Source organism: Scyliorhinus canicula, chromosome 9, assembly GCF_902713615.1.
Source record: "Scyliorhinus canicula chromosome 9, sScyCan1.1, whole genome shotgun sequence".
NCBI classification, from domain to species: domain Eukaryota; kingdom Metazoa; phylum Chordata; class Chondrichthyes; order Carcharhiniformes; family Scyliorhinidae; genus Scyliorhinus; species Scyliorhinus canicula.
The window spans coordinates 34,479,895-34,495,235 of NC_052154.1; the positions used below are offsets into that span (position 1 = coordinate 34,479,895).

Here is a 15,341-nt window from a genome sequence, read left to right on the forward strand (position 1 = left end):
CAGCCAAGTGCACCCAGCCCAGTCTAGTCCACCCAGCCAAGTCCAGTCTAGTGCACCCAGTCCAGTCCATCCAGCCCAGTCTGCCCAGCCAAGTCCAGTCCGCCCAGCCAGTGCACCCAGCCCAGTCTAGTCCAGCCCAGTCTAGTCCAGCCCAGTCCGCCGAGTCCAGTGCACCCAGCCCAGCACCAACACGGGGGGTTATGTTTTGAGGGGAGAGCTGCACTGTACTGAAAGCTGAGGCCCCTGCCCTGGCTTTTATGTGTTGTTAGTGCTTTGACCACCTCTCTCTCTGCTCCTGTTTGGCTGTGTGTTACAGGAGGCTGTCCTCAGGCAGGGTGATCACATGGTGCCGGCTGATTGACACAGCGAGCTGCAGGACTCGGGGATTCGCTGTTATGGAAACCTGGAGGAAGGTTGGGCAGTAAAATGAGAAAGCGGCGGGGGAGATGGCCAGGTCGGGCAGTGACGGGGAGCCGCAGCAGCCAGTAGCCGGCTCGGCCGATGGGCTGGAGCCGCAGGTTTTGTCCCTGGACGAGGTGCTGAGAGCCTACGAGCAGCCGATCAATGAGGAGCAAGCCTGGGCGGTGTGTTACCAATGCTGCCGCTCCTTACACCGAGACTGGCCCCGGGAGCAGCAGCGCATTGGCCGCGTCAGGGAGCTGGATGCCATCCGACTGCACCGGGATGGCACCGTGTCCCTGTGCGGCCAGGAGAAGAGGGCATCGCTGGCAGGTAAGGCAGAGGCAGTCCCCTCCCTCCCCCTACCACTTCCAGCACCAGGGCAAACATCACCCACAAGTTTCCAGTCTTATCACTTTCTTGTCGCCTTGCCCCCATTCCATACCATAATTATAGTTAGCCAACTCCCAGCAACACCGAGAAGGGGGTCACCTCAAGTTTCATTAGCCAGTTGTAATTGCTGACTTATACACACCACCACAATTGGATTAAAGTCAATGCAGCTACTATATAAACCCGACATTCTTCACCATCACAATGTATACTCGCCTTGAACACAATGCAATCCATGGATATACAAATAACTAAGAAAACTTTCAATTGTAAATCTCCCATATTTTTATAGACATCGATGCAAACCTCGAGTCATTAAAATATAACTGACTTCAGGATATCTCAATTCAAATAGACTTTCTAATATGTGCAGCCCACTTTTCTACCTGTTCAGATGTTGCTTGATTTAAAATGTTTCTGCTTTTGAAACTCTAGATTCTTTAAATTTCAGGCAGGGAACTGTTTATTTAAATTTAGAGTACCCGATTTTTTTTTTGCAATTGAGGGGTAATTTAGCATGGCTAATCCACCTACCCTGCACATTTTTGTGGTATGGGGGTGGGACCCACACAGACACTGGAAACTCCACATGGACAGTGACCCAGGACCGGATGGAACCAGGTCCTGGACGCCACGAATCAGCAGTGCTAGCCATTGTGCTACCCCAGGCAGGGAATTTAAAAAAAACATGAACCATTTCCTCAATTAGCCAGCAATAAAAAGTCAGAACCTGAATGTTTGAAATCAAATTGTTTTCCTCTCATCAGTTAATGTAACTTATTGCTTTCATGTTTTGAGTGATGCTTTTTAGAATATCCCTTTAGCCAGATGTGATCCAGACAATAACGTGCTACAAGAGGTGTCTTGCAGGGAAGTGTGAGGCAATTACCCAGTCATAGGGTCCTCGCAATATTTTTGAATGTAATTGGAGCTACTTCAATGTATTGCACTTACTTTCACTTACTCATTAATCTTGATTAAGCATAGCTTTGGACTCTAGGGTGAGCATGAACTAATGGGTCTTCCACTTACATGAATCCAGCTAGACTCTACATTTTAGCAGGAGAATTCGGTGCTGCCCAATGCAGTTTGTAAACTTAATTGTCAATAATAAAAATATAAAATACATCAGGTGCTGGAAATCTGAAGTAAAAACAGAAAATGCTGAAAAGTTAGCATGCAGGTGACCAAGCAATTAGAAAGGCAATTCCCTTCATTGCGAGAGGAGGTGGAGTACAAGAAAAAAGGTTTGCTACAATTTCTCAGGGTTTTGGTGAGACCACATTTGGAACATTATGTGCTGTTCTGGGCTCCATAATTAAGAAAGATACACTTGTGTTGGAGGTTGTCTAAATAGGACAATCTCCTCTTCCCAGGGATCAATGATGAGAGGCTAAATAAATTAGGTTTATATTCTCTGGCATATGGAAGAGTGCAAGGCGACCTCATTGAAACCTACCAAATTCTGAAGGTGAAGATAGGGTAGATGCTGAGAGATTGTTTCCCCACTGGCCGAGGAATCTAAAACATGGGATCCTGGTCTCAGGATAAGGGGTTGATCACTCATTCAAAGGGTTGTCAACCTTTGGATTTTGCTACCCCAGAGGAAGCTCCATCAGTGAATACATGGAAGGCAGGGATGAACAGATTTTTGGTGTCTCGTGGGATTAATGAATATGGGAGGTCACAGTGGTTAGCACTGCTGTTTCACAGCACTAGGGACCCGGTTTCAATTCCAGCCTTGGGTGACTGTGTGGAGTTTGCATTTTCTTCCCATGTCTGCAGTAGCGGCCCTAGGGTTGCTGGCACCCCGGGCAAGCTGAACTTCGGCGCCCTCACAAGTGCCAATTTTAAAGGCCTCCAGCGCTGCGCTCCATCACCTTTCCCCGCTGCGGATAGCCTTTTCCTGTTCCCCTCAGCGGCCCTCCTCCCGCCGAGGACCCTCCGTGCAGCCACTGCCTCACACAGACACTGAGCAGCTGCCAGCGGCTGAACCAGACCGGCAGGCGGCCGCACAGGGGGCGGGGCCGGGGCTGAAGGAGCACCCCACGTGACTCCGGGCTGCGCGTGGGCAGCTACTGAGCATGCGTAGCTGCCATCAAGCGGAAGCAACATGTTGCAAATGCGCAGATCTTCCTTAGAATCTTACAACCTTTCGGCCACTGAATGGCGCCCCCTAGCACATGGCGCCCCAGGCGACTGCCCGAGTTGCAGGTACCTTGAGCCGGCCCTGCATGTCTGTGTGGTGTCCTCCAGGTGCTCTGTTTTCCTGCCACAGTCCAAAACAGGCTATGTGGATTGGCCATGCTAAATTTCCCCTTTGTGTCCAGGGATATGCAGGTTAGGCTGGGTTACGGGGATAGGTCAGGGGAGTGGGCGTATGTAGGGTGCTCTTTCAGAAGGTCAGTGCAGACCCGATAGGCTGAATGGCCTCCCTCTGCCCAGTAGAGATTCTATAGGAGCAAGGCAGGGATGTGGAGTTGAAGCCCAAGATCAGTCACAATCATCTTGAATGGCTCAACGAGCCACATGGTCTACTCCTACTTCTATTTCTTACGTTCTTCTGTATACCCAGCAGGTCAAGCAGCACCTGATGAAAGGACATCCCTAAAATGTTAACTGTGCTTCTCACTGCTGGTGCTGTCTGACCTGATTATTTCCAGCATTTTCTTGCCTATCCGCTGAGTTCTTAATCTCCACTGTGCTGCCGGCCAACTAGAAACAACTCGGGGGTGTGAAGAAAATCCCTGGCACGCTGCCATTCTTGCAGCCAGTTCAGGTGTTAATGGCAGATAACTGTTGGGTTCTTGTTTACAATAGCTGGTGCATTAGTTTGAAGGTGTGGGAGGAAAATGAGTAATTTATAGCCTTGCAATTTTACAAATCAAAATGTAATTATATTGGCTAGAACTCTAAATCTAATTTATATAACACTCACCCTACCCTGACAAACCCTACCCTGAAAAATGCTGCATAGGTTTGCACCGTTAGGAGCACTTTTTGTTCCAATAGCCTCCTGATAATGACTTTAAAACAAAATAAACTTGTATCATTTATCAAGTGGTGCACAGCAAAATACTGATGCAACATCCATTACACGGGTGGGCTCCGTATTAGTTGGAATTAGCTTTACCATGGAGAGTTTAGTACTTAAAAGGATTCTCAAAATTCTGCCCAGTCATTTTTAGGGAGAAGAAGAGAAAGTTAATTTACAATGGAACAATGTTATGATGTGTGTGGTATATAATTTGTGTTTTATAAATTGGTATTTTCCTGTTAAAGTCAAATTTCGGACATGCAAAAAGGTTCTGTGAAATTATCAATATTGCAGTTTAAACATTGAAGGATTTTTTATGACACACGAGTGACCAAACTCGTTTACCCACAATTCTTTCATCTACATCCTCTTTCGAAACGGATACTGCAGCCAATCAGTTTCTTGTTTTTCTTCTCTCGGTCAGAGTTCACTGTCCACCCATAAATTCCCCATGAGGTGTTAATAATTAGGAGAAACTCTGAATTTATACACCACCTGTCACTGTCAATTGTTTGTAAATCACACAAAAATATCTGACATTGGTAGACACCCACCACCATAAAATTAAATAGGGTGCACAGTATTTTATATTGTATTAAAGTAATATTTGCATATTGAACAGAGCTGTCTATTAATTACATAAAAAGAACTATCTGCAAGCACGGGGTACTTTCACAGTACTTTATTGCAGTGTTAATGTACGTCTACTTGTGACACTAATAAAGATTATTATTATAAGAAATTAGTGGAGACGGAGAGGATGCTAAAATTTCATCTTAGTGTCCAACGGTGTGCAAGTTAGATGGGGATATGGGGATAGGGTGGGGGAGTGGACCAAGGTCAGGTGCTCTTTCAGCGGATTGGTGCAGACTCAATGGGCTGAATGGCCTTCTTCTGCACTGTAGGAATTCTCTGGACTATCAGGCTTTAAGCTATTTTGTCAGCATAAGCAGGGCTTAACTATTGTATGCAATTATGAAAATTTTGCTGGGAACAGAAAAATTACCTCAAGAAGGTCTCGAATACTGGCAGTCCACTGTATATGTGTAGATTCATTGACAATCGGCCAAATGTTTGCATTTGGATATCCACAGTAAGGTTAGAATTTTGGCATGCAGAATTAATAAACCAGCAGCAGTTGCTTAGCAACTGGGGCCTTGCAAAGTAGAGAAGCTTTTACGTTTTAGTTTGGCAAATTTGATTGCAGTTGAAGATAGGTAGTAAGAAGGAAGGCAGTTCTATTAGAAGCAGTTGGTTTAGAAGGCTAGAAAGGGAACACCCCTCTTCACTTTTCGAGAAGAAAAGCCATACCGTGGAGTAATGGTTAAGAAAACAAGTGCAGAGATCTGCAGAGCAGATTGTTAAGAAACTAGAGAAATGAAGAGAAGTTTCCAAGAAATCTGTGTTGAAGGTACTCGACCAGAGAACTGTTCAGTAAAGACAGACTGGGCTGAGACACCAGAAAGATATCAGAATAGATATTCAGGTTTGTACCATTTTACTGCGGCCCCTGGAGCGTGAGTTGAAATAACTGTGGAAATCGGTGGCTAGATGTAGGAGTTTGTGTAAAAGCAGGAAAGATAAAGGAAACCTGAAAGTAGAGGTGTAAAATCGAGGCCAAAAGAGAAAATGCTGGAAAATCTCAGCAGGTCTGGCAGCATCTGCAGGGAGAGAAAAGAGCTAACGTTTCGAGTACAGATTACCCTTTGTAAAATCGAGGATTGGATCCACTGTTAAACGTAGACCTGGTCAGTATTTCAGAATGAAAATGGCTGAGGGAAAACAGGAGAGCGGTTTGGAAACTCTCACGTGGCAATCATTTGGGGGGTGGGGATTCTGAGAAGACATCCACAAACATTCACTTGGGGTTCAGAGTGGAGAGTGTATTTGCCCACAGTCATCTTGTGTACTTAAAAGGGACTTTGTGTGAATGAGACCATTGTGGATTAAGATGTACTTTGTAATCCGTGTTAATCCTAAAATCAGTGTGTAATTGATTAGAGAGGAGTAAAGACATTGTTTAATAAATGTTTTTTTCCTGTTGTTGAAACTAGTTAGCAGTCCTGTGACTGTTCCTTCACATTTTATAAAGAAAGTAAAAGTTACAGTCTTTTGAGCACTGTTCCATTTTGGAATCTCACATATCACATATCCTTCTGAACAGTGGCTATCAGTTAATTTAGGAGCATCTATGATTCATGTGTGAAAGCAACAATGTTTGGACTTTAGAACAACTTTTAAAAGATGCTGAATTACTTTGTTGTACTTGTAATTTAAATTAACATTTAAAAAAAAATTATTTCGAACAAAATTATTAGGGCAATCCTTTTATAAAAATGACAAGAAAAGTTTATTCCATTTGTGTTACTCATTACTGTTACCCCCTCAGCCGAGATAGCTTTCTCATGTATAAACTCTGTCCCATGCTTGAATACTAGTTATGCTTCAGTTTAGGTTTGTTTATATGGACCTGCTGCAAACAGCAACTTTACATTCCATCCCAATATTGTGAAAACAAATCTTTGCTTGGACTAAGTTAGTAATCTTGGATTGATGAGCACTTTGAACAGTTAGTGTAATGTGAACCAGCAACTTTGCTTTTAGTTCCGGCAAAACCTGTTTTCTACAATACGTCACACGCTCCTAGGAACATTATTTTACACTAGGAAACATTGTGATGTTTATTCATTGAATAGTAACTATTGGTCCTGTGCCATTTGCAATATTTTGCAACCCCCCCCACCCCCCCCCCTCCAGACAATTTTTAAATCCTTAACTCAAATCTTGCATGTGATTGGGCGAATGTGCTGTGCTCAAAGTCGGCGAATATATGTCATTGTGCATTTTTGAGTTGGGACAATTAATAAGATACTCTGGGAATAAGCCCTTTTAACCAGCCTGATCCTCAACTATTTCTGCATAAGGAAAATATGAAGAGGGACTGCAAAACTTAATTTATATTCTCCAACCAGACTGCTCAGATGATAAGAAAGAAAAGTTCTCCATTTTGTATTATCAGAGTATGAAGTTAAATGCAAATCACATTCCATAGTCTTTATATGATCTTTATATTCATACTACAAAAGACTAAAAATTAAATGTTGATTGAAATTTAGGGGTCACATTGATAAGTTGAAAACTGTGCCTGTTGATTTAAATTGATTTTTAAAATTGCCACCTGTAAAACCTTGAAATATTTGATCTATTCCACCTGACGCATTGAGAAAGGCCCCAAGTGTAATCTGACTAAGAACTGATGTACACCGTTCTGGCTAGAATTTTGATAATTTGCTCCTAATCATTGCAAATGCAAGAGGTTTGCTTGAGCATTTGTATATATTTTGTGCTTTTAATGCTAATTTTTCACAAAGGCTTGTCATACAATTTTTAAAAAACTTTTACTTTATTACCACAGGTTCTTAATTAAAAGTTGGCATTTTCTGGCTTTTCTGCATAATTTGGACAAAAGCTTTCCTCAAATGCTCCTACTTGACCAGGACACATACTCTAAGCAGGGAATGCTTGACAGCATTAAGATGTTTTAAGAAAAGGAAGGCAATAGGCTAGAGAGAATATGATTGCCACGGATTTGAGAATGTTCTGTGTCCTAGAATTAAACAGGACACCTTGCCTGCTCAAGGTAAAGATATAGAACTAGCAAAGGTGGTAGTTGACAGAAAATTAATAAAAACATTAAAAGTATAATTTCATTTGACTTGTGGTTAAAACTATCCTCTGGAAATTGTCGGTCTTGGTAACTTTATTTTCTCATTTTAGACTCGAAGACAAAGATGCCCCCTCGACTATGTACAGAAGGACAGGTATGTGTCTGCCAATTAAAATAATTCAGATGATTCATATTGCATTTTTTTCATTTGATAAAAATTCAGTTTTATGGCTCAGTCATTTAGAACAGTGGTTACAAACGTGTGGTCCAGTCCATGAGTATCCTCCAGATGTCTGTGAGCTGGTCCAAAATGCAAGTAACCCCAAAGTTGGTATTCAATGAGATTGCCTAATTCAGTTGGTGAGAAACGTTTGACACAGACCTGTAGCTCCATGGATGGTCTGATAGTCCAAGTATTGTGGACTAATCGACTCAGCTCTGAAGCCGCTGCTAGCATCCCAACAACATAAACTGCAATTGGATTTTCAACGTTGTGTGGGGCTGGAAACAGAAGAGAAACCGGCTGAATGTGGAACCCAATATGACCACTGTCGTTCCCAGCCCCATTGAGGGATGTTTTCTGAGGGAGGGGGGTCATGTGACCTGCTCGACAAATCAGGGACGGGAGTCGGGAATTCACTGGGATGTTTTAGGACTTAACCCAGCAGTTGGATCCAAGAACTGAATAACCATTGAACAATATAGTTTGATAAAAGCAAAATAGTGTGGATGCTGGAAATCCGAAATAAAAACAGAGAATGTTGGATAAACCCAGCTGGTCTGGCTGCATCTGTGTGGTTTGATAACTGCTCCATTACTGATGATGATAACTGCTCTGTGACTGATGAGCAATTTAAGATATATTTATTAGATATGTCATTGCAAGTGGAATAGATGTCTTAAAAGTCTGTAGAGCCTTCAGCGGCTTGGGAAATCTCACTCTTGTATTTGTTTGCTCTATACTTATCCCCTGAAATTACTGACTCCACGTGAATACTGTGGACACTGGGCAGTCTCTAACAGCGTTCACGTGAGAGTCCAAATAATTAATTTTTAAACAATTATTCCTTTGTGTGGATGAAGGCATTGTGTCGCAGGCCGATTCTATATTCTCCTGATATCCACATAAATGCATTTTCATAGAAGCATAGAATTTACAGTGCAGAAGATGTTTTACAACATAGATTACTGGATAATGAATTGCGACACCCCTACTACCAATCTAGCTGAGATCACCTTATCAGAACCCCAAACCTAGTATATATGGATCAGAACTAGTTGCACTAATTTCTGTCTATTGATATAAGCCCGTTCAAGCTGTCGGCCTTGGTTCAACCCTCTTGCCTCTGAGTCAGTAGGTGTTGAGTTTAAGCCAGAGATTTAAACCCACTATTTAAATTGAGAGCGAACATGTCACTGTCAGTAATGACATCTTTTGGATAAGACACGAAAACAAGGGCCCAGCTGCCCTTTCAGTTTAGGATCCCATTCAAAGAAAAACGTGAGCATCCTACTTAGCCCGTGGGCTACACTCACCCCTTAATCAAAATGATCCTGAACAGCTCTCCAGTTCATTTATCTTATTGTGCGATCAGGCAGTGTGCAAACTGACCCCCATGTTTACCAACGTGACAGAAAGAGGTGTTTCTTGGCATAAAGTGCTTCGGAATGTCTTACAAATCAGGACATAAATTAATTCATTCTTTCAGTTGAAAACTGAAATAAAATCTTGCCGGTGCGGTAATGTGTCTCAGTTTCCATGGTTTGGCTCATTTGCATAAATATCCAATGCTGCAGGTGAAACTGAAAGGGATGTTGGAGAATAGGGAAACAATTCTTAACAACCATTGGAAAGATCCAGAATTATTCCATCCAACTTGCAGACTTTGTAAGGCTGCAGGGGAGAGAGGCCCAGAAGTGACGAGCAGCTATGAAGGGTGAGGGAATCCTAATGTGTAACCATGAGTCTGCAGACAATTGCATCATGATGGCTGCTGATGTGACTGTGATGCTGCTTGAGTTGGTAGAGAGGAGGGTGTCTCTTTTTTCTTCATTACCATCATGCTCCTTCCCTGATTGTGAGCCGCACTGATTTCTGCATTTGCGCAACATTTAAAATTCGTGACGTGTATGAAATCCGATAAAAGAAATCCGTGAAACAGCTGATAAATATCAGCCTCAGAACAGCCAAAACCCAACATCATTATACGATATCTGGAGAGAACAATACAAGTTAGCGTTGAAGTTTAAAAAGAGGCCAGTTATGAATAGCAAGCAGACAGCTTGCAAATCTTTTTGACAAAGTCCTTGTTTGCCCATTTGTTTTCTCAGCATTGGAGTTGGTATCTTGAACTGTGCCGAGCCACTGGGTTCTAACTGTTGGACAGTGCACTGGTTGAATATTCCACTGTGCTAAAGTCCCTAATGCTGGGAATTTAATACTGCACACTCTCCGATGCAGATCAGAAAAGCAGGAATGCTATTCAAAGATTTATACATTTTTGTTCTCTCCAGAAGTTCCCAGTTAGCTTAGGTACAGCATTAAGTTTGCAATAAACTCACTGTGTCATTTCAATTTCCAATGCCTGTTTCAGTGTTGTGAATACTGACATGGCATATTTAGACAAGGTGTGCCAAATTAACTCTTCATTTATAGTGCCCTAAAAACATTTATTGATAGGTGAAGTATAATTCAAGGTTATTCTGAAATAACAATTTGTCTCCACATAATAGTTGGAAAATAGTTCACAAATATATGAATGCTTGTAATCCTAGTAGTGCACAAATAATGATCGAGTCGCAATTGGAAGGCAATGGTTATGAGTAATAATCTCTTGATGATAATTGGCCAAAATGCTTCTCATGAAGTGACTTGCCATTATGGATTGGAATGATATTGCAGCATTGAGGAATTCTGCAACCTCCACACATGGCACATTGATCTGATTTCCTACATTGCTTGTTGGAGCAGAGAGCTTTGTACTTATTTTTGCTCTGATTATGAAGTACGCCCCATTACTGTTTGTTGTCACGCCTACTGTCCACACAAAGGGAACATAATTGATTGTTGAATTCCCCTCTCTCAGTCAACAGGCTTGGTTGTGAATGCACAAAATGAAACAGATTGTTTTTTTTATAAATGTTTTTTATTCAGTTTTCATGTTTTATATTGAACAAATTACAAATTGTTAGAGAGTGAAAAAAAAAAACACGCAAAAATTAACATATATATTTACAGGTGAGCATCTTCGTAGTAATAACTGTGGCCTCCCCCTCTTTGCCGGCATACATATTTTACATTCCCCAACATGTTTATTGGCATTTATTTAGTTTGGTTTTGGGCCTTAGCTAGCCATCAAACCCCCGTAACGAGCCCGTAGCCCCCCCCCCTCCCCGCCGGCTACCTTCCCCCGACTATTCTTCCTCTTGTACGTTGGCCACAAACAGGTCCCGGAACAATTGCATGAATTGCATGGCTCCCACGTTCTGTGGAAGCCGTCGTCCGACCCTCGGATGGCGAATTTGATTTTCTCCATTTGGAGAGAATCCGAGAGGTCGGACAGCCAGTCTGCAGCTCTGGGCGGTGCTGCTGACCGCCAGCCAAACAGGATTCTACGGCGGGCGATCAGGGAGGCAAAGGCAAGGGCGTCCGCCCTCCTGAAACAGATTGTTTACTCGTAATGTGTTAAGATGCTCAGCTTACAGGGATTTACTTTTTCCAAGAATATAAAAGTACATTAATGTTGACAAAGTACAAAACAACTCTATTTCTCCCAGTACTGTATGCTACTTATACATTTAAAATTATAGTCAATATTTAGAATTTTCATTACATGTCAGTATACAGATTAAGGGTTTTGTTCTGTTTCCAGCTCCTCTTGTACTGTGGCTGAGGGGTCTTAGACAGTGTTCCTTCCCCATTGTGCCCTTGTGGAGGCTGCCCAAGCCTTCGTGTATCCTTCAGCATGTAGTCCTGGACCTTGGAATGTGACAGTCTGCAACTCTTTCTACTGGAAGACCAACAAGTTCTGGACAGACCAAAGAGTGTATTTCCACAGAGTTGCTAGTTCTCCAGGATATTTGCCTTGGTGTGCATCCCTGGGAACAGTCCATTGCGCACAGAGTCCTGCATCTTGGAGCGGCTTGAGTTGGACCTCAACAAAAACCACTCCATCTTTTTCTAGACCTGCTTTGTAAAGGCACCTTCCAGAAGGAAGTGGACAGCAGTCCCTCCCCCATCACAGCCACTTCCAAGGTGTGGACGGATGAGACTCGTACAGAGAGAACCCTTCTCACAACCAGCCAAGCTACATCTTGGTGCTTGTTTGAAAGTTCTGGCGATGAAGCATTCTTTGACGGTCTGCTCTGAGAACTAGCTGACAGCATCCACAATCTTCTTTTCCCACAGGGCAGAGCCTTGAGGATATGCTGACCACTTCCCGATGATGGACTTTGTGGTCAAAAGTGTTTTTGTGCATAAATTTCACCATGAGGGGTTAGTGATACAGCACGGTCCAAGTGAATGGATCTTTCTGTGACAACTTGGCCAGGCCCATTCTTTGCAACACCAGCTAGTGTAACCACCATAGCCTGTCATATCTCAATGCTAAAGATATGATCAGTGGTGTTCGACCTTTTTGATCAGTAAAATACATTCTGATGATTCAAAGTACTGAGTGGGCCACATCAGATTAACTTTATTTTAATTCAGGCAGGAACATGATTTGAAAATTACATCCAACCCTGAAGATAGTTTGTGATTCTAGAATCCTTCGACCATGTCTTAATTTTTTTTTTGTCCCTCTCTCTGTTCCTTGATCTCATTGTTTGGATCAAAATGCTGGCACCAGTGACTGGCTGTTCCTGTCGCTTTCATGCAAAATATCTAAGGACATTGAAAAAGAAAGATTTTCTGTTTGAACCCTGTTGAGAAAATCATTGTTGTGTTGGTCTTGTGATAATCCGGTCTGGATTTGTTTCAAATTTTTCAAACGGCTCAGTTTAAAAAAAAAGATCCCCCCCTTCATGTCAAAAAGTTACTCTTTGCCCTTCCTTTTTTCAATTTTCTTATCTCTAATACTTAATGAACTGAGACAAGTAGCGTCCTCCAAGCCCATTGTTGCTTTGTAAACAGCTTGGAGAACTAGACAGGATTAGCTCTGGGTGATTTGCCTGACCTGTTGCCTTCCATAGAGATACACAGCCTTGCACTTGAACTTGTCACTTTGGAACAAACATAAACTCTGCTGCTATTTTCCATAGTATATTGATGGACCAAAATGTTATGCATGCAGACAGTCTCTTTCTAAATGACGAGCAACAATCAGAAGTGAGAGGATTTGAAAATTAAGAGAACAGTGAGCCAGATATAGATGCAGCTTTTGTTCTTTTGTCATGTAAATTGGTCAAGAACAGGGTATATTTTGACTGTGTACTGATTAAAGCTTCAGGAATTGTTCCATATTCCACTTAACAGTCTGGTCCTAAAGCCCTTGGATAGCCAATTAAACTCTCGGCTGGTCACCACATTTTGGGTGTGCTCGTAACATTGTCTTTCACTCTTTGAACCAGGATTTCTTTATCACTTGTCTTGTTATTGTTTTAGTATTCTGTGAACTATTTTCTAAAATTAGAGCAAGCCATTATACCTGACTAAAGTGTCAATCCAGCTGCCTTCCAGATTGCAGTGACTATTGATTTTTCTGAAAAATGAGCCCATTATTCCCATGGATCCTATTTTTCTGGAATGTTGGAAGGAAACGTTGCCTGTTGAGATTACTGCGATCATTTGTGACTGTTCCAGAATCGGATCAAAATGATTGCCTGTCACTGTGAGTGTTGAATACTTAACCAGATAAATTGATTGATAAATGTTTCCTGCACTTCATTCTTTAGTCAGGGAGAGGGTTTATAAATGGTGAGAGCAGCCATTGTGATATTAACCGGTTCTCTGGTCAGAATGTAAAGCCAGTCCAAGTAAGTAAAACCGCAATAAAGCATAATATTCCAAGTGGTCATTCCCATTCCTGCACAGAATTCATGGTTCAACTTAGTCATTGTCCAGAGCCAACCGCAGAAAACAAATTAATATTTGATCTAGAATTAAACACCACCGTCCTTTTTGAAGTGATCGCAATGAACAATATGACCATTCCAGAAAGGCATCGGCTTTTTGAAATTTACTTCATTTTAACCATTTTTAAGAGGCTAATAACAGTGGGTAGGTGAGTGGTTTGCAAATTCAGTACTCGCCCTGCTGACCAGTATGTGACCAGTCCTGTGTACTAATCCCAAAGCAGCACTTTGTGTGGCCATGTGCCAGAACTATGTATGACATGAATCGTAATGTAATCAGATGACTGATTATTTCCGTTGGTCTGGTCAAACTTTATTAAAAAGGTTTTAAGAATGCATTGCAAAAGTTTCTATTGGATAGCAAAGATTAACAGAAAAAATATTGAATGATAGAAAATCTGAAATAAAACCAAAAAATGTCAGAAAGGCAGCCGCTGCCTATGTCACCTGCCAAGAGAAAGTGGAGGCCATCATTTCCAGTGGGAATTAGTGAAAGGGGCTACCTATTTCCAGAGATTGACTGCCTATTGTGGACATGTTTTGTGATGATTGGTACTTAGACATCTTGTACAGCAGCTATCAAGATATGATAGAATGTGAGTTGCAGTTATACTGGAGACGCTCATCTGAGCTCAACCTCCGGTCTGTATAAGAGTGGCACGGTGGTGCAGTGGTCAGCACTGCTGCCTCAAGGCACCGAGGACCTGGGTTTGATCCAGGCCCCGAGTCACTGCCCGTGTGGAGTTTGCATATTCTCCCCGTGACTGCGTAGGTCTCACCCCCACAGCCCAAAAAGATGGACAGGTTAGATGAATTAGCCATGCTAAATTGCTATTTAATTGGGAACAAAGAAGAATTGGGTACTCTAAATTTATTTTTAAAAAAAGAAAAGAAACTACCAACTGGAGTTGTACTGTAAACTGACCAACGTCAAGACGCAATGACACTATTTCTGAAATTATAACTGTTTTAACGGGCAGTCAGTTTAAAATGTGAGGTGAGGTGGCGGACGATCATGTTCCAACACTAGAAACAATATAAAATATTTAACGTTCTGAGAACTGGGTGCATGGGCTGTCAAAGCATCTTAAAAATGTGGCTTTTAACCAAATTGAAGTTGTACTTCCATGTGGTGAAGACCTGTGGTGCTCTGAGGTACCCATTTGTCGGGAGATTTCATAGCACTTGAACCAAGAGCTCAACACCGACAATCAATGTTTGCATTAATTAGAATTCAGAATTGTCTCTTTCATTAACTCACATGTTGGGTAAAAACAGCACCCTCAAAACCTCATGAAAACTATCCAACTTAACATGCCTGGCAAACGTCTTTTTTTAAATGAGAACAGGTTTGTATTCTTAAGCCTGAAGAGAAAATCAGCCCCTTTTTTGTGTAATTTATTTTGTTGACCATTTTAACCATTTCTCTTCTCCTCTCTCTCTCTCTCTCTCTCTCTCTCTCTCTCTCTCTCTCTCTCTCTCTCTCTCTCTCTCTCTCTCTCTCTCTCTCTCTCTCTCTCTCTTCCCCCCCCCCACCCCCACCACCACCACCACCGCTTCCTATTAAACTGTGCAATCTTCGAAAGGAACAGAAGCTATGTGCTATTGATAAATAGAAAGCAGATCAAATACCACTCCATCAGCACTTGCACTGAAGGTTTCCTTTCAGTAAGTGGAGATAAACCCATCCCCCTTCATTTAGCTCTTTGCCTTTGCATATAGACAATCCTTTACAGGTTGCAAGGAACCAGAGAGTTGAATCAATGACGT

General features: G+C 42.1%; 1 protein-coding gene across 2 annotated transcripts in view; it reads left to right on the forward strand.

Annotated features, from left to right (window-relative positions):
• The first annotated feature begins 325 nt into the window (after positions 1–325).
• Positions 326–15,341, forward strand: part of spire2 (spire-type actin nucleation factor 2) — a 92,292-nt gene continuing 77,276 nt past the window's right edge. For both annotated transcript variants that reach the window (XM_038806503.1, XM_038806504.1), the window contains exons 1-2: positions 326–732; positions 7,607–7,650. In XM_038806503.1, coding sequence (XP_038662431.1) covers positions 447–732; positions 7,607–7,650 — 330 coding nt within the window. In that variant the 5' untranslated portion in view covers positions 326–446. The remainder of the gene's footprint in view (positions 733–7,606; positions 7,651–15,341) is intronic.